At 44.7% G+C, this 18,364-nt stretch overlaps 2 protein-coding genes and 2 non-coding genes across 8 annotated transcripts; 2 read left to right on the forward strand and 2 right to left on the reverse strand.

Annotated features, from left to right (window-relative positions):
- The first annotated feature begins 147 nt into the window (after positions 1–147).
- On the forward strand, positions 148–3,060 carry LOC142994568 (voltage-dependent calcium channel gamma-3 subunit-like). Of its 2 annotated transcripts, none has more exons than XM_076145298.1 (4): positions 148–485; positions 2,016–2,099; positions 2,235–2,375; positions 2,470–3,060. In XM_076145298.1, the coding sequence occupies exons 1-4, from the start codon at positions 275–277 to the stop codon at positions 3,039–3,041; spliced, it is 1,008 nt and encodes a 335-aa protein (XP_076001413.1). In that variant the 5' UTR covers positions 148–274; the 3' UTR covers positions 3,042–3,060. The 2 variants fall into 2 exon arrangements, with proteins under 2 accessions (XP_076001413.1, XP_076001415.1); XM_076145300.1 differs by having other exon boundaries at positions 2,241–2,375.
- A 667-nt stretch (positions 3,061–3,727) lies between these two features.
- Positions 3,728–3,809, reverse strand: trnal-aag (transfer RNA leucine (anticodon AAG)). Its single transcript has one exon. It is a non-coding gene; the product is annotated as a tRNA-Leu (tRNA).
- Positions 3,810–3,928: 119 nt separating this feature from the next.
- Positions 3,929–4,010, reverse strand: trnal-aag (transfer RNA leucine (anticodon AAG)). The gene has a single exon. It is a non-coding gene; the product is annotated as a tRNA-Leu (tRNA).
- A 332-nt stretch (positions 4,011–4,342) lies between these two features.
- On the forward strand, positions 4,343–18,168 carry LOC142994921 (E3 ubiquitin-protein ligase RBBP6-like). 4 transcript variants are annotated; one of them, XM_076145810.1, is made up of 20 exons: positions 4,343–5,475; positions 5,989–6,088; positions 6,295–6,334; positions 8,754–8,795; positions 8,922–9,010; positions 9,127–9,223; positions 9,336–9,478; positions 9,651–9,823; positions 10,445–10,548; positions 10,650–11,026; positions 11,179–11,236; positions 12,112–12,169; positions 12,256–12,310; positions 12,399–12,722; positions 12,845–12,940; positions 13,046–14,645; positions 14,789–15,615; positions 15,716–15,783; positions 15,876–15,963; positions 16,122–18,168. In XM_076145810.1, the coding sequence occupies exons 1-20, from the start codon at positions 5,310–5,312 to the stop codon at positions 17,056–17,058; spliced, it is 5,442 nt and encodes a 1,813-aa protein (XP_076001925.1). In that variant the 5' UTR covers positions 4,343–5,309; the 3' UTR covers positions 17,059–18,168. The 4 variants fall into 4 exon arrangements, with proteins under 4 accessions (XP_076001925.1, XP_076001926.1, XP_076001927.1 ...); XM_076145811.1 differs by having other exon boundaries at positions 16,125–18,168; XM_076145812.1 differs by having other exon boundaries at positions 15,879–15,963.
- The last annotated feature ends 196 nt before the right edge of the window (positions 18,169–18,364 follow it).

The raw sequence follows: 18,364 nt of genomic DNA on the forward strand, positions 1-18,364 counted from the left end.
TGCAGATTGACTGACTGGAGCCACATTAGCGTAGAATGTGGCCAGTGTTGCTCTCCTCTCCAAACAACTTCTTTAAATCCACTTTATCCGTGACATTAGCTATTTAGTTTAACATGGAAACATCGTGAGTTCTGTTCATTTCTGGATCGTATTGGACGCAAAATTGGACAAGATGCGCACAATATTTGCGCGTAATCCAACAAAGATCAGACACTCAGAGAAAGTGTTGGAGAGTTGGTGAACACAGCGGAGGAGGAAGGAGGCTGGGGCTGAAATGAGGGTTTGCAAACGGGGTGTGATGATGCTGCTGACCACGGCCGGAGCTTTCTGCGCCTTCAGCCTCATGACCATCGCCGTGGGCACCGACTACTGGCTGTACTCCCGGGGTATGTGCCGATCCAAGAGCCAGGGCGACAACGAGACCATCCGGAAGAACGAGGAGGTCCTGACCCACTCCGGCCTGTGGAGGACCTGCTGCACTGAGGGTGAGCACCCGCCCAGCTCTGCTCACATGGACACACAACCGAGAGGGTTTAACCTCCAACACAGCAATACCTCCTATAGTGATATCAAATGATCCAAATAGGGATAATTGAGCTTTATCAGTTCCATATGAGAGAGCAAAATTATATTAAATGTCATTATATGTGTTCATTATTCAACTAGAACACACAGTAATATTGGCCAACTTCATTTAGCAGTAATGTATTGATGTATGTGCTTTTGTCAATGGAGTGTTAAGTTAAAGTAGATCAAGAAAAAGTGGAGACAGTGATAATAAAATGCTTTTCACAGTGTGCTGGTGGGCCATATGAAACTCTATTTTGTTTAGGTTGTTATTTTAAGCGGTATATACTTAACTGAAGACACTCTAATCTCTCGAAGACATGCATGATTACGTAGAGAAAAATGTGTGTGTGGCTTTATTCACACTGGGGCATTTCAAGAAGATGCAAGATCTTGGAGGGGAAGATTGGAGGGGGAAGAAAAGAGCTGAAGACCTCCACATGGATGGATGGGAATGACATTTGGAATATTTATAGTTTCTAACACCTCATGTTTTCTCGTTTGAGAAGAGTAGAACTTTCCAGAACACAGGTATAGCTTGTATTTCTTCTTTCATGTCCTCTGTTGGTGCTTACCTGTGTGCTATGTTATACAGGTTGTTTCACTTTACTCTGAATTTTAATGGTCCTCTTTAAAATTCTTAATATTTGTAATAAATATTTTACAACTGTTGCTACAAAAACATCATTCCAACTAAGATTAAGTTGTCAAAAGGATCGAAAACAACTCCTGCCCTTCCTGTTCATTCTGTCTAAATTTTTTCAATAACTGCCATCTCTGTTGTGCCTCTCCTCTGACAAATCCACTACAGCTGACTTGTACTGAATGAGTTTAGTTGTGGTTACCATGGTAACACCATCAATACGAGTCAATCAGTGTGGCACATAGGGAGTCATTCATCAATAATCCCCTGTCTTTGTTACTGTGAAATGCACTGCCATCTAACCCATGAAACAACAGGGCGGTAAATAGAAAGGATGTTTATATGTACATACATTTGTCTGTAGATTGGATGTTAGAGTGGACATTAGAGTGGACATTAGAGAGCATGAACATAGTCACATGGAGTTTTTGCCAGGTCCATCAGGCAACTAATATAGTGTTGGTTTGATGCTGATACAGTCACTAGAACAGCATTTTCTGTTTCACTTGTCATCATCATCATCATCATCAGTAGTAGCTATCGATTATGTCTTTTGATGAAGCCTTTGTGCTCCCTCTGCGAAAAAATGCACTTCAAAATGGAAAAAATGTCAACAATGTTAAAACAGTTTGTTTGTACTCATGTCTACTGCTGCACCCTTTAAAGTCCTAATGAACTGATGGATATTGTTCCTTCAGAAGCTGAGGATGGGTGGGTGTAACTTTAGGATAAACTGGAAATGGACGTCCTCTTTCCATGCCTTGACCCTCAGACCTTCTAAGCTTATTTTTTGTGTCTTCTGCAGGAACATTCAGGGGAGTTTGCAAAGAAATTGATCACTTTCCTGATGACGCAGACTATGAGCAAGATGCTGCTGAGTACTTACTACGTGGGTAACTTATGTGGACACATCTGTGAAGTCTAACAAAAATGTAGGTTCAGTCATTCATTAACCTCTTCTCTTCTCTTCTCTTCCCTTCTCGTCTCGTCTTGTGTCATCTTGTCTTGTCTCGTCTCGTCTCAGGAGCAGTGCGTGCCTCCAGTCTCTTCCCTATTCTCAGTGTTGGCTTATTGTTTCTTGGAGGTGTGTGTGTGGCTGCCAGTGAATTCTACAAGTCCCGCTACAATGTCATTCTCTGCGCGGGTATACTCTTTGTGTCTGCAGGTCAGAAACCCACACGTCTCACTTTCATACCCTACATAAACCTATAATATTCATCATGTAACCAACCCTCTCCACACCCCTGAACTCATCCCAGGTCTCAGTAACATCATTGGCATCATTGTCTACATATCGGCTAACTCTGGTGACCCCAGTCAGAATGACAATAAGAAGAGCTACTCCTATGGCTGGTCCTTCTATTTTGGAGCTCTGTCCTTTGTGCTGGCAGAGATGGTCGGTGTGCTGGCGGTGCATGTGTTCATAGAAAAACACAGGCAGCTGCGCACCAAAGGCCGCCCTTCGCTCATCAAGCCGCCCATTTCCCGCAGCTCATCCTACTACCGCCAAAGATATTACCAGAACCGCTGCCGCCGGTACAGTTACAGGAGCAATCACAGCGCTGGTGACTCCATTTCACATTCATTTCAAGCCTCTATGATGCGAGACCGAGAGCCATCCCTCACTGGTGAAGCCAAGGTCAGCGCAATGACAGATCTGTCAACACCGGTGCCAATTGGCTCAGAGTTTATGCTGTACACCTTGGCCTCACCTCTCATAGACGGTAAAGTTGACATGGTTTTGAACGACATAACTGCTTCAGTGGTTGACAACAATGCGGATTTGCTACCTGGGGACTGCTCTGCCAACAGAAGGACCACACCTGTCTGAGAGGAGAGGAGCAGCTGGTTAGCTGGTGATCACAAGAGGAGAATTTTTGGACTGATGAGAATGAACACTACGAGGGCATTTAAGATCTCTCTGATTCTAGCTGTAGTGAGAGGAATGGTTTTATAGATTAACTCCAGCTGTGATTTACAGTTGACAAGCTTTACATTGAACAAATGAAGTTTTGGATTGAATATTTTCTGCTCAGTAGGCCTACATTTACAATGTCAGCTCATATGAGTGTGTATAGTAAAAGGAAAGTGAGTGTGTGATAAACATACAAAAAGTAACACTCTATACCAGGGATTGACATAACTTGGTAAGATTCATTTTTGTTGGCCAAAGCCAGGAATCAAAATACCATTAAATACACTTGAGCACCTGTGTAATACTGTGTATGTTTATGTGTGGGTGTGGGTGTGTGTGTGTGTATGTGTGCTGCATACATGTAACAAGTTCTGTCTCAATTGAGTGCATGTTTACAGCAAATAAACCTGTTGAATTAAAAGCAGCATTTTGTTGGTAATAAGTATATTTGAGAATGTCGGAAGTGAGGTGTTGCACTTTGCACATGTACTTATGTCAATTTAGAATGTTCAGAGTCCTGTAAATGTCAGTGTAGAGGGGTTTTGAGTATGTGTGTGAGAGAGAGGTCTAATATACTGCGCACGACATTAAGAAAAGCCATTTGGCAGCGGTGGGATTTGAACCCACGCCTCCGAAGAGACTGGAGCCTTAATCCAGCGCCTTAGACCGCTCGGCCACGCTACCTTATATACTGCTGTCATATCATTGTGATATAATACGGGAACAGTCACAATGGCTGGTGAAAACACTTTGTGTGAGAGATGAGGTCTAATATACTGCGCACGTCAGTAAGAAAAGCCATTTGGCAGCGGTGGGATTTGAACCCACGCCTCCGAAGAGACTGGAGCCTTAATCCAGCGCCTTAGACCGCTCGGCCACGCTACCTGATAACGGGCCTGTTCCATAAAACTAAAAGTGTCAGAAATTATAATTTTGTATTCAGTAGACAAGCCCAAATATGCGCAGTTAAACCTCCCAAGAGCATACACCAACTACTCTGTGAACAGGGCCAATTCCATACAGACAATTTGTGCCGTATGTCAATCGAAGACGTCATCTTCTACCATACTTCGGCATATGCTACACGTGTACCTCCTTGATAGAAACGTGTTTGCGCAATGTGATATCTATGTAAGATTTACCAGATAGGGTAGCGTAAAAACGACGACGACGATACAACGAAACGTTCTTGTCGTGTTTATGGTCGTTCATATAACCCTCAAAACTTCCGGTTCCGGCCTGCGCCATTTTGATGAAACAGCGAGGACAGATGAACAGCGAGAGACATCGTGACGGATTTAATGGATTAATATTGAAAGGACGTCTGGATACACAGCTTTACTTCACGTGGTGAAAGCCTATCGTGGATGAAGAATTGATTTAGAGCTCTGACTGCAACTAGTGGGTTAAGTTTAGTTGAGTTATTCGAGAGCGAAACTGGGTAACGTATCGCGTCTTAGTGGCGCGAGGCGAGCATTAGCTTTTAGCTTTTGTTAGGCCGGCGGTGTTTTGCGGAAAGCAACAACATGCTAGCATTGGTATTAGCTTGTTAGCTTCCTTTGCACTCATACGGTCGTTAGTCAGCTTTAGTGTGGGGTATACATGGTGTAACGCCGGAAGAGGAGAAATTTGTGGACTCATTGCAAACTTGGGTGGAGCTCAATAGGGGATTTTTGACTACTGAAAAAGCAGAACTTCCCCAGAAGGACTGGAGCTCCATGCTGAGGAAAGCCGAGGCCCGCCGCTAGCTCCGTGGCCTGCATCTCGGCGGCCCCGGGCTTTCCGCCAGGGACATTTTTCGATGGACTGCCACTCATTTTACACCCCTATTATTGCGTAACCTAACACTGCGTGGACTCGGTTGGATTTGCTCAGATCCTCTCTTTTTATCGGACTATAAAGAACTGATGAGGTAACAGACGTCACCTAATGGCGCCCTGGCCTCTGACATCCATGTTTTTCTTTGGCAATAATAAGGACTCTGACGACATCGGCAAGCTACATCATTCCCTTTTCTAGTCCTCTCTTTATCCAGTGTTTGAGCGAATAGCAGTGCTTAATCGTTGGTCATTAAAATTATTAAATCCAGACTCCTGTGTTGAGTGTTGACGCTGTTTGTTTGTTATCATACCAGGCCTGTGTTTTTCCCCCCATATGTTTAAATAAGTGCTTAGTCCTGTAAACATGTCGTGTGTTCACTATAAGTTTTCTTCCAAACTGGACTACAACACTGTCACTTTCGATGGAATGCATATCACTCTCAACGAGCTTAAAAGGCAGATTATGGCCCGGGAGCGCCTCAAGGCCACAGAGTGCGACCTGCAGATCACCAACGCGCAGACTCGGGAGGGTAAGTTATCAGCTGACACTACTATGAATGAGTATGGCATCCATTATGTTGACTAACTGTTGCCCCGTTGTCATGGGGGAAAAAAATCTCTTAATCGGCGCGCTTTATATACAGTATGTTCGAAATTATATATATTATACTCAGCAATTTGCATGTGGCTCTTTGTTCTGGGGACGTTTAATCAGACAGATGGTGTTCGTGGTAGTTACTTTCAACACTGTCCTATACACAGATTTTGTGTTATGTTGGCCCAATTTTAGAGTTGCATCAAGTGATCCTATGACTAAGTTCATTTTGAAAAAATCAATCATTTACCTATTAATATAAAAAAAATATCTTCACTTCAGTTTAGAAATGATTGATCGGCTAATCTTTGCATTGTAAAAACCACACCCAGTCAATGGTTATTTAAAACTGAGTACACATGTCATTGTCAACATGTCAAACAATGTAATGGATCCCTGAGAGGTTATAGAGAGCTTAATGTCTTGTGATATCTTTTGTGTATTGTAGAGTACACCGATGATGAAGTCCACATCCCCAAACACTCGTCAGTGATTGTCCGACGTACTCCGATCGGTGGAGTAAAACCTGCTGGCAGGACGTTCATTGTGTATGTATGCTTATGAAATGATGTTACTTGGATATCCTGACTGCAAATCTAATCGAGAATAATTTTCAGCCTTGAAAACTTATCAAAGGCTCTGGAGAAACCTGTAGTGTGGACGCAGGGGCAGATCGAAGCTTTATCCTGTAGTTGGTTGCAATTTGGTTGGTTATGCTATGTTGCTAACAGCCTTTTTCCTTGTGTTTTTGCAGAGATCGTTCTGACACAGCTGTGGTTGGATCTTCTAGACCCGTATGTAAACAAAACAAATCAACACACTTTTCTTTCTCTCACCTCACATTTTCTCCCCCTCTGTCTGGCTTTAGTCACCTTTCTCGAGAACATTCTGTCAGTAATGACCAATTTGTGTGTATCTTCTGTTCACTGTGTGTTGGCTACATTTGTGTTGAGATCTCAACCTCCATGTTACTTAATGTCTTTTTGGGAGAGCTTCCTGAAGTTGCAAGACTTATAGTAGTTTGTTGTTTCTCTTTGAAGACCCCGTTCTCTGTTTTCAATTTAAAATTTGTTCAATCGTGGTTGGATGAGATGAGGTCAGAGAGAGAAACAACTGATCCGCTAATCAATCATTGTTTTTGAATGCTCTGAATTAACTGAGCAGTGTGTTACTGCATTGTTGCTTTGTTGTGATTGACAAATCATTTAAACTGTTATAACTGTGTTTCATAATGAAATGGTATTGTAGCCTGTTTTAGGCCAGGCAAATGTATTTACATTTGTAAAGGGGATCAATGGTTAAATTGTTTTACTGTCATTTTATTTTCTGTGAAAATATTTAACTGCTTATGTAGTTAAACAAATCTGTAGTGTGGCCTAGATTGATTGTAATTAACTTTGAGAAAGTTACAAGACTAAACATGTGAGTGGAATAGACTCACGTAGAAGTATTAATTTTGATAGTTTATTCTGCAAACTTTAATAGTTGCGGCTGTTTTTCAGTAACATTTGACATTGTCAATTCTATTGTTCTGTACAATTTCATCATGAAGATGTTCTGTTTTAATATGGACTGCACATTACACTTAATTTTAGTGTTTCACAGACTTCATCCTGCCCAGTTAAATGCTATTCTGTGTGTTCTTTAATGAAGCGCTAACGGCAAGAAAGTAGATTTGATAAGTGAGATGCCTTCACTTGGCCACTGGCTTACAATGTTGTGACATGATCACAAAGGTCTTTGATTGATAATCTCTAAAGTCTATATCCTGTCAATCTCTGGAGGCCTTCCGTGGTTGCTGCAGTGAGAAGTATACTGGTGTAGCGTGTCCTGTAAGCTGTAAGCTGCAGAACCTGTCAATAAAGTTGTTCAGTGGCTCTGTGTCAGAACCACTTGCATCAAATCCCTGTGTGTTCCCTCTGCAGCGTAAACCCAGATATTCCTCCAAGCCCTGTATATCGCCATCCAGAACCCGCCCTGCTTGTTTCTTTTTTTAAACTGTCAAGGAGAACTGGGCTTAGCAGCCACCGGATCCATGTCAAATAATTAGGTTTTATGTCTGCACATTTAAGTTTGCTCTCATAGTTTGTAGACTCCTGATCTGCATCCAAAAGGCGCTAGTCACCTGTCACTCTGTAGGGCCGTAGGGAATGTATTAGGAAATGACTCAAACACGTTATAATCTGTCTTTCCTGAACACATCTGTGTGTTGTCAGGATATGATTATGTTTTATCAATCCTAAACTACTAAAATTACAGCTGGAATTGTAATTTTTATTGTAACTAATGGGCACCATTTGTAACAACTGGCTCATTGGTTGACAGCTGGATTTTATATATATTTGTAAAACCACTCTCTTAACCACAGTAAGAGAAATGTAATCATCTCTACTGAGGAGTGTATTACTGTTGCAACCTGATTGGCAGGCAGAGTAGACAGGAGGAGGAAGAGTTGATGTCATGTATATGCTTTTGTAGTCTGCCATCTCTTTAAGCTGCAGGACATTGGGAAGCCTGAATGGAAAAGTAGTTCGTGCAACCTTTGGCTTTACGTGGTGAAACAGTAATGCAACCTAATTTGCACGCAAGGTGTAGAAGTTCTCTGGGAAACTCATGCAAATACATTTCTGAATGTTTGCATGATGATTTGGTATATTCACGATGAGGTTGCAACATTGAAATCTGGAATTTGTTTACGTGTAGGTTTGTATTGTGTGAACAATTCAGAATAGTTGAATCTTGCCTGGCAGCTTATTTGCGTGCATTAGAAGACATTGAATGTGGCAAATTTTTTTGTTAATGGCTGGTTTGATGTACCAAACATGTCCATTTAAGGAATGGTAGTTCTCTTGCTTACCTCCCAGCCTAGTTGGACACTTTACCAGCTTAAATCTTAACTCTTCCTCCGTGAATAATTCAAAATTGTTCATAATGAGGCATTCACAACTACTAAAACAAGTAGACCTTGAGTGCTTATTAGTTGAGTGACTTGAGCCATCCGCAAGCCTTTTTAACTCCATCTCAAACACAGTGCCCACTTCTTTACAGTATGTGTATTGAATTTTCCACTCAATCAAGGCCTGTAGTTAACTGTCTCCGGAAATTTGCCAAGGACCTAACACAGAAGTGGTGGGGATCTGCCTGGGCTCTTCCAGTTTATGTCTTCTAGATGTCACGGTAACACCTTTAACACCTACTCTGATTCTCCTGCAGACTGATTCATCTCCCTCTATGTCACTGGCTCAACTTACTAAGGTACAGTTTTGTATTCATTCTGCTGACACTCCTATAGAGTTATCAAGTCCAATGGATTGTTTACTTTTTGTTGAGTTTATCATTTTTAAAATTCTCTCTGCTTTCCTCCCTCTATCACATGTTTAGACCGCCAACCTAGCTGAGGCAAATGCGTCGGAGGAGGACAAGATCAAAGCCATGATCTCTCAGTCCAACCATGAATATGACCCTATACAGTCAGTATACATATATGCCTGCACACACAGACTTTGATTAATTTCTTAAATCAATCCTAATCAAATCAACACCTTACTCTTAAGATGACTAATGTTCAGTGCGTTTGTCTCTTCAGTTACTCCAAGAAAGCAGTCGGACCGCCACCTGCTCATTATACCTGCTATCGTTGTGGAAAGGCTGGCCACTACATTCGGCAATGCCCCATGCAGATGGTAATCATTGTTTACACACCCTTAATATCGCAATTTGTATTCTGTCCTACGGTAAATGGCGTTACGCTATTGCAGTGTACCTGAAATAATGATTGTTTTTGTTCCTACACAGGTCCAGGATAAGAGTGTGGAGGGCCCCAAACCAGTGAGGATCAGTAAGGGTATTCCCCAGAGCTTCATGGTAAAAGCAGAACCTGGCACCAAGGGAGCCATGTTAACCAGCACTGGAGAATACGCTATACCTGCTATAGATGCGTAAGTATCTAAGACGTACACGTTAGACTTGCATTGCACATATAGTCACAGCCTAACTTATAAAATGTTTTAATTCTCCTCTTGAAGTCTTCAAAAGCCAAATGTAACATTCTTCCACCTCAACTTGTGTCCTTGCCCTCCTGTTTAATGTCCTTTTCCTTTGTGTTAACAGGGAGGCATATGCACAAGGCAAGAAGGAACGTCCTCCATTTGTACCACATGAGCAGTCTTCCTCTGAGGATGACACTGACCCAATCCCAGATGAACTACTGTGCCCCATCTGCAATGACTTGATGACAGATGCTGTGGTTATACCCTGCTGCGGAAACAGTTACTGCGATGACTGTGAGTTGAAACACAATATCTCTTCTTTATTTCTGGGCCAATTCTAATAGTGCTTAGCTCAAGCGATCTATAGGTTAAAGAGAAGAGACTAGCAATAAGGATGGAAAAATATGCCATTAAACAAATTTTACTAAATATTATCACTGTAATACAACAACGCGGCAAGAGATGGTTGACTTCATTTTGATGAAGTAAATTTTTCGAGAAGTGGACAAACTGATTTGCTGATGGTTTTAAAATGATTACAGCAAAGTCATAATCAAATAAAGTTTAGAAATGTCTTTGTTAAACACCAGATCTTGATCTTGTCCGCTCAAAATTGTAGCAAATGCATCGGTATACGGAGAGGAGAAAACCCTCATAATAGAACCGCCCCATTCATCAAAGGTGGTAGTAGTTGACAGTATTGGAGTTCAGCTTCAGGGGACAGACATGCATTCTGAGTCATATTTGCGCCTTATTGTTGCCTTTGTTTATTCATCATACTGCTACTTCTGCTATGCCTGTAAGATAAGGTTAACCGAAGTTGTCGGAAGAACCTTTAATTATTGTTCTGTATGCGGAGAGCAACTTCAATGAAAGCAGTTACAGAAAATTCAAATAAACTATGCTTGCTCTCAGGTATCAGGACCAGCTTGCTAGATTCAGAGGAGCACATTTGCTTCACATGCAAGCAGTCCGATGTATCACCCGACAATCTCATTGCCAACAAGTTTCTTCGGCAGGTAAGTCACTCTTGATATGTTGACAGCAGTTCACCAGAGGCTGGATAGCATAACTTACGTACAGTAATTTGCCATATTTTACCTTAATGTTCACCATGCAGGCTGTCAACAACTTTAAGAACGAGACTGGATATACCAAACATGTGCGCAAGCAGTTGCAAGCAGTTGCCCCTCCCCCACCTCGACCTCAGATGGTTAGAAATCTTCTCTCCAGACAGCGGGACCCACTAATGGCCAATATTACCCAGCCTCCTCCTACAAGTGCACCCACCATTGCTCCTCAAACACAAGGCCCCTCCCTGTCTCTGTCTCCTGGGCCCCCCGCTGTTCCTCCTCCTCCAGCGGCTGCTGCCGCCGCTGCGGCCCCTCCTCCTACTGATGCTGTCGATGGGCAAGAGGTTTCAGTAGCCCCTACATCTGCCCTTGAGCACCGTTCTCCTATGCACTCTACCAGTCAGAGTGAACCACCACCACCGGGGTAAGTTCATGTTAACATATGTTATAGACTTGCAGAAAGCTGATATTCTTGCACTGGGTTTTTGATTTACCAGCATTGACAAGTGGAGGGCCATTCCTTATGTTTTTTTGGTGGTTAATGATGTTCTTTTGTTTGTGTGTTTTGTATGTTAGTGAGGCGGATATAGAGCGTACTGCGACAGACTCACCTGGAACCTCCGATGCACGAAAGGTGAGTCCTTCCCATCTCATTGGTCAGCAGCAGCAATCATCAATTGTAGGCATTGCATGCTGAGCTTTGTAGGTCAAAGAGAGAAAATGTGTAGTTCTTTAGCATCTAATTTTCTAAATTAATGTATTTAATTTATGTAAGCCATTAACACAAGATTAAGGGTCATGATCACTTTCTCGTTTGTCATTTATTCACAATCTGCACCTGCTAGTTTACTTATATATTTTCTGCATTCTTAAACTATAGAATTATAAATTGTGGATTTAATGCATGCATTTGGCTTGTTTCATTTTCTGAGTTAAGAGGCTGTTGCAATGTTTTTGTTTGATAGTGATTCGACATGATACAACACGAGTCTTCTTATTAAAGTTAATGCAACACCATTTGCTGTACAGTCATCGTTAAAGCATCTTCATGATGGAAAATGTATGGCTGAGTGGACTGGTAGTGGCTGCCAGTATTTTCTATAATGAGTCTATTATAACTGAAAATGCTCGCAATAGTAGTGCTGTAGTTGCTATGGGAATCTGTGTTCAGCCTTGCATACCAAGGCTAAGCTGTCGCAGACTCGCATTCAATTCAGGTTTGGATAACAGTGGGGAGCCAGCTCGCATAATGGGTGTCAACTATGTCACACTAATGGCAAGCAGGACTTATTTTCCCAGGTATTTTCTGTGGTCTGACAGAGACGTAATTAGTTACAGATCTCTGGTTAAAGATGTCTCCTTGGTGAACTTGCCTGTTGCAGTATTTGGCCAAGCCTAAAACCTGCATGCTCACTGTTTGTTACCTAAGCCTACAGAAGGTGAAAGTAGAACTGCACAAGAGCAAATGAAGAAATTCTGTTGTAAGTTTCTGAACGTGTGTCCTCACAGGGATTCCATGTACCTGTGATTGGCCACCCACCACCTTTGAGACCTCCTCATCCACCAGGTAAAGGGTTTGTTTTAGCTTTTTTTAGCTCATTAAGTGAGTTAGAAAGTCATTCAGTAACCTAATTATTAATATTGCCCCAATAGGTCATCAGTCACGGCCCCACAACTCTCAACGAGGGGGACCAAGACACTGGGACAGGTAAGACCCATCGGAGACTATCATGTCTACGAAGCTTTTTTTAAATCATTGTCTCAATCTCATAAATGTTTCTGTGTGTGTCTATCAGGGTTTATAGACCTCGAGGAGATCACCCACCTCCTCACTTGCACACGGGTCCACCTCCTGTGCCATCTCCTGTCTACACAGGACCCTCCATGTACCCACCACCACAGTCCTACCCCCCTCCATACCCATCTGGGCCTGGTCTCATTCCTCCTCCTACAATGAATTACCCCCCCCAGTCTGTCTATGGCCCTGGACCACCAGGAGTTAACCCTCCCTGGGTTCCCCCCATTAACCAGCCCCCTCTTGGCCATATTCCACCTCCCCTTTCTCAGCCACCCCACTCAAAGGATGACTTCTACAGGCAGCGCCACCACCGGCCGGATGAGTGAGTCTTTCTCTTATTGGCTCTCCAGAAAACACGTACAGATTGCTTAACTGACCTGGAACCATATTTATACATTGAATTTCTTCTAAAGGAGTTAATTGTTTTTATATTTGTGTCATCAGAGTTGCATCCAAACTGGATGAGTTCACTAAAGACTTCCACAAAGAGCTTATGAAGTACAGAAATGCACCAAAGAGACGAAGGCGGTCTTATTCCAGGTAACATATTTTATGGACACTCTACACTTAACTGCACCCTCCATTCTTTAAATTTAAAAAAAAAAATTTTAATCTGTTTCTTGTTCTCTACTGTTTAATTTCTAGGTCCAGGTCGTACAGTCGCTCTCCATTCAGCCGTTCTCCATACTCTCGATCCAGATCTAGATCCAGGTCCAGGTCTTATTCTTATTCCCCCAGTCGATCTCGTTCCCGATCACGCTCCCGGGGCAGATCGTATCCGCGCTCCCCCTTTTCCCGTCGCAATGGACGCAGTTATGGGCGCTCACGGTCAAGGTCACGCTCTCGTTCAAGGTCTTATGGGTACCGGCGCTCAGGCTCACCTCGGTCTCCTCACTCCACTCGAGGAGGTGGCTGGGAAGGAGGTGATGCAGGGGTACCCTTCAGGTCTAGAACCCACTCTCGCTCTCCGGGTGGCTTCCGTAGTCGTAGCCCTGGTGCACGAAAACCACCTCCCCGAGAGCCAGGACCCTTTGAAATGAAGGGTCCAAACCCTGCTGGTCATGAACGCTGGGATAGAGAGAGCTATCGACAGTGGGAGAGAGAGTATAGAGACTGGTATAACAAGTACTACAAGGACTATGACAACCAACATGCATCACTGCATCCCAGAGTGCGCCTCGGCAGGGACAGGGAGAGAGAAAGGCTCTCGCCTTTACCAAGAGATTACTCACCCCAGGGAAGAGGCAGAAGAGGGAGAGAGGAAAGACCAGCTCCACCTCACCACCCTCCATCCTCTTCATCTTCAGGGACAAAGTCCAGCACCACTAAAGCCCTGAAGACTAAGAAAGTAAAGAAGAGGAAGCCAGGGGATGAGTCAGAACCATCACAAGAATCAGTGGACAGAGGTGATGCCACGCCTGTCAGAGATGAGCCCATGGATGAACTCCCCTCACTCAACAAAACACCTTCTGTCTCCTCCAAGCCTCCTGCAGCCAGTGCAACCTCTAAGGCTCCAGCCTCTAAAAGTACTGCTGTGCCCAGTAAGACTCCCACCAAATCATCAAAGTCTCAGTCAGACAAGGGCAAGAAAGACAAGGGTCAGAAGGTGAAAGTTAAAGGAAAGACAGACGGGGCAAAGGTAAAAAGTGATAAGCTGAAAAAAAAGGTTACAGATAGCGTCCTGACTAAGAAGAAGGACTCATCTGTCTCATCCTCGTCATCTCTTGCCAAACCTTTAAAGTCGACCAAAACCAAACCAGAGGACACTCCCAGCTCAACAACCATAAAAAGGGAAAAGAGTAAAAGCTCTACAGTGAGGCCTGCCCTGCTTAAAACTCCACCACTGTCGTCACGGACCTTGCCTATGCACCATCCCAATCTCCACGATGGCCCGAGACATGGACCAGACATGCGTGGGAGAAGAGACCTGCCCTCAACTGGCGGTCTTCTTCCACACCCCCATGGACTCCCACTCATTCACCAGCCTCCCTCTCCTGTGGACAGTAGGAGAAAGATGGAGGAAAGGGCCTGTTTACTCGGGCCTCCACCTGGTAAACTGCGGAGAATGGATGGTCCAGGGGTCCTCGGTGATGTCCTCCCTCACCCACACCTCCCTCTTCAGCCACCGCTACAGAGACTTGGGGTCCCTTCAGACCGACCGGGTCTTCTTCCCATACCAGGCAGCCGCGAGATGGTCCGTGGAGAGGCAGACAGAGGATCGATTAGGCCTCTGATGGACCTTCAGGTGGGCCCATTGCTTTGGTAGTAATCAGATGTTGTATTGATAAGGGAGGCATACTTTTAACATAATTGTTTTTAGAGGTTATAACTTGAGCAGATGTTTTCTTTATCCTCATGTCTTGTGTGTTTGCTGTTTCTGTTATCCAGGTGAAGCCAATGGCCCAGAGGAGGATCAAGCTGAACAGAGAGATAGGGAGGAAGGGCAGCACTGAGACACCAGGCTCAGACAGAGCCGTCCCAGGACCCGAGAAAGTGACAGGCTCCTCAGACCGCTCAGCTCCTGTCAACACATCAGAGGGGGATAGACACAGCAGAACAACAGAAGGAGTTGGAAAAAGAGAGCGGTCGGCATCCGTAGAGAGAGGCGGCTCCAGAGAGAGGCCGGGGAGCACGGGGGAGAGAGCCTCGGAGAGAGAGCGGGACAGAAGTCTGGGATCGGACAGAGATCGGGACAGAGCTTCAGGATCTGATAGAGATCGGGACAGAGCTTCAGGATCCGACAGAGACCGGGACAGAGCTTCAGGGTTGGAACGAGAGCGGGACAGAGCTTCAGGATTGGACCGAGACCGGGACAGAGCTTCAGGGTCCGACAGGGACCGGGACAGAGCTTCAGGGTCCGACAGGGACCGGGACAGAGCTTCAGGGTCAGACAGAGACCGGGACAGAGCTTCAGGGTCGGACAGAAACCGGGACCGAACCCAGAGCTCCGATAGAGAACGGGATAGGGGCTCTGCGCACAGTGCACAGAAGGCAGCAGGTACGGCGGAGAGAGACGCAGAAGGGGAGAGGTCGGGGAGAACAGAGCGTAAGAACTCTGGTAGTGGAAGTGGAATAAGCAGGTCTGTCTGTCTGGACAAGATGACCATTGCCGAGAAATCGGCCACCACCAAAAAAGTGACCGACCAACCTGAAAAACCAAATGCAGCTTCCAAGGAGAGAGGAGAGGGATCTGACAAAGCTGCTAAGTCTGACAGGTTTGTGATGTTTGTTTTCCTGCTGTTAAACCAATAATCAGCCTGGATCGTTTGTAAATGCAGTCATTAATGTGTTTAACTCTCTCCCTTTCTGTCCCAGGGGTGCATCCAAGGACAGGGCAGAGAGAGCGACCTCAGGAGAGAAGCCAGCTGCTGCTCACAGTGAAGGTAATATTATTCACCGAGTGTTCATGCATGAGAAAATCATGATTTGAATAATGAGCGACTAAATCGGAATATGTTTGTTTTGCTCGTGCCAGCAGTGAAAAATCCGGTGGAGTCTAGTGTGAAGAGCAAACCCAAGATCAGCCGCAAGACCCTGACACGCAACACCACCAGCTCGGTTAGGTGAGTTCTCTGTTATTGAAAGACTATTTGTTTTTAAATTCTGCTGCTAGATATGTTGGAGCTACCTTAAATATTTGTATTGTCTTAGAAACTGTTGGAGGTTAGCTTGCTTAATTGGACGTTCTAAGTTCACCGATAAATATTTTCCTTTTTAGCAGTAGGTCAACTCAAGAGGCAAAGGTGGACTCTGAGAAAGATCCGAAACCTGTGAGCTCCAAACCTACAGAGGAGCCACCACTCAGCCCTGCAAACAGCCGTAGCCACAGCCGCAGCCCCGTCAACAAGGAACCCATAATCCAGCCACCTCCTCGCTCCAAGTGGGAGAGAGAAGATGACGAGGACGGGCTGGAAACTGAACTCCAGCCCGTGCCCATTGTCAGCCAGCCTTCCCCACCGGTGGTCAGGGGAAGAGGCAAAGAGGTGCAGCCTGTAGCGCCTAAACCTGTGCAGAGCCAATCACGGGATGGGGCGAGGGATGAGAAGAGAGGGTTAGCAAAGGAAGAAAAGAAAGGGAGGGGGGGGACAGGCAGGGGGACACAAGCAAACTCCGACCCACCGCCCAAGACTAAAGCTGTTAAAGAGGATGGGAGAGCGGTAAGAGAAGAAGGGAGAGCTGGAGCGAGAGAGGAGGGCAGAGGAGCGACGGGGAAGGAAGAGAGAGCAGTGGAGGGCAGAGGTGGGAGTGGAAGAGAGGAGAATCGCCTTCCAGAGCCCAGGAGGCAGCGCCTGTGTTCCGATCTGGGCCGCGAGACGGACGAGGCGGCCTTTGTCCCGGACTACAGCGAAGGAGAGGGCTCTGAGACGGAGAGGGGGAGGAGCGGCAGCGGAAGCCCGTCCCTCAGCCAAGGCTCCCACAGCCCGGCCCATAGCAACGGCAGCGGCTCAGCCAACACCACATCGGACAAGAAGAAGAAAAAGAAACACAAGAAACACAAAAAACACAAGAAGCACAAGAAGCACACCGGCCAGGAGAAAGAAGAACCCAAGGAGCACAAACACAAACCCAAGAGGAAGAAACATAAAAAGAACAAAGACAAAGAAGCCGAGGAAGGAGAAGAAAAGATGGAGACGGGAGAGAATGGGACTGCAAGCTAAATATCCTGGGACTAACTAAGCCTACTTGTCAAGACTTCTTATAATCTTAATAGAAATCCTGGCGTCCGTCGGCATGCTCCTGGGGCCTGGACACAAGACAGCGAACGTCCTTGTCCATCCTGCCCGGCAGTTGTTCTAACACATAACGTTATTGCAGTTCTCCAGACCCATACGGTACTTGAGTTGTGCCCGAGTTCAAACTGAAGCTGCTACTGAGGATCATTTCTGCGCATCACCACGAGTGATTAAACTCCAGGACTTTAGCTGTGTTTATTGTGGCTCAGCCCAGAACTTGACTAATCACACAGCGATGAGATTATCTAATGGAATAGCAAACACTGTACTCAGGGATGTGATTGGGTCTTGTTAAGGACGATTTGCCATTTCTCTGCCTCCCTTAGATGTATCTGTAAATAGAAATGATTGTTTTTTTCCCCCCCAGTTCGTTTTGGATCATATTCCTGTGTGTCCCTCAATGCTTAAAATACCCAATTAACATGTGATGAGGGTTTTGTAGACGCACCTGAAGGGCCATACTGGTGCTTTGTGTCTTTTGGCTCATTAAGTACAATCATATGTACATTTGCGACATTGCTGCTTACCAATGTCCATAGCATATAAGTTTTCAGTCAATTATGGTTTCATTCAATGCAAGTACAATATGAAGACAACTTGAGACAAAGACAACAGTGGATTTATTTGGGTGTGGTCATTTATTGCACTAAACATCACTCGGGTGTCGGGGCTTCTGTCGTCAGTTTTCCATACCGGGTGACGGTAAAGTAACAGTTTGACTTGTAAGTAGTGGGTTAAAATATGCAGACACCTGCATGGTCCCTGAAGTCAAAGCAGAGCCTTCAGCAGACAGTCTGCATTCATGCTACACTGGACTGTGTTATTAGGGATGTGTCTTATTAATTAATTCTAACCAGTCTGCATGTTAAATAGGTTCAGTGGCAGTGACATTGTGAGATTGAATGCCTGTCGGTGCGAGACTGTAATAAGATCTGTGGTTGACAGAGATGGGGCAAAATGGAGGGCTGCTGTTGTTACGGAGTGAGTTTCCTTTTTTATTTTAATTAAAATGTTTTGACCTCAGAAAAGTGTTTCAGAGTGATTTTTCTATTTTAACTGTGTTCGGTCTAGTTGTTTGGATGTGACTGCGTAAAGCGTCCGAGTGACACAACTGGGGCTTTAAGTATAAAAATGATCTTGTGTAAGGAGAATCTTAGAGGAAGAAAAGGTTAAACAGTGAAAAAGATGCACATTTCCCTCCATAAATTACAATCTGTCCAAATTTCCATTT

Source organism: Genypterus blacodes, unplaced genomic scaffold, assembly GCF_046128005.1.
Source record: "Genypterus blacodes isolate CSIRO-AG114 ecotype Tasmania unplaced genomic scaffold, CSIRO-AGI_Gbla_v1 ptg000030l_1, whole genome shotgun sequence".
NCBI lineage: Eukaryota > Metazoa > Chordata > Actinopteri > Ophidiiformes > Ophidiidae > Genypterus > Genypterus blacodes.

Excerpts from the sequence above, each read along its gene's own strand:
- LOC142994568 (XM_076145298.1), top strand. The coding sequence starts at position 275 with ATGAGGGTTTGCAAACGGGGTGTGATGATGCTGCTGACCACGGCCGGA. Across the intron at positions 2,100-2,234 it reads TGCTGCTGAGTACTTACTAC|GAGCAGTGCGTGCCTCCAGT; the intron begins GTGGGTAACTTA and ends GTCTCGTCTCAG. Across the intron at positions 2,376-2,469 it reads TATACTCTTTGTGTCTGCAG|GTCTCAGTAACATCATTGGC; the intron begins GTCAGAAACCCA and ends AACTCATCCCAG.
- LOC142994921 (XM_076145810.1), top strand. The coding sequence starts at position 5,310 with ATGTCGTGTGTTCACTATAAGTTTTCTTCCAAACTGGACTACAACACT. Across the intron at positions 6,089-6,294 it reads GCTGGCAGGACGTTCATTGT|AGATCGTTCTGACACAGCTG; the intron begins GTATGTATGCTT and ends GTGTTTTTGCAG. Across the intron at positions 9,011-9,126 it reads CATGAATATGACCCTATACA|TTACTCCAAGAAAGCAGTCG; the intron begins GTCAGTATACAT and ends TTGTCTCTTCAG.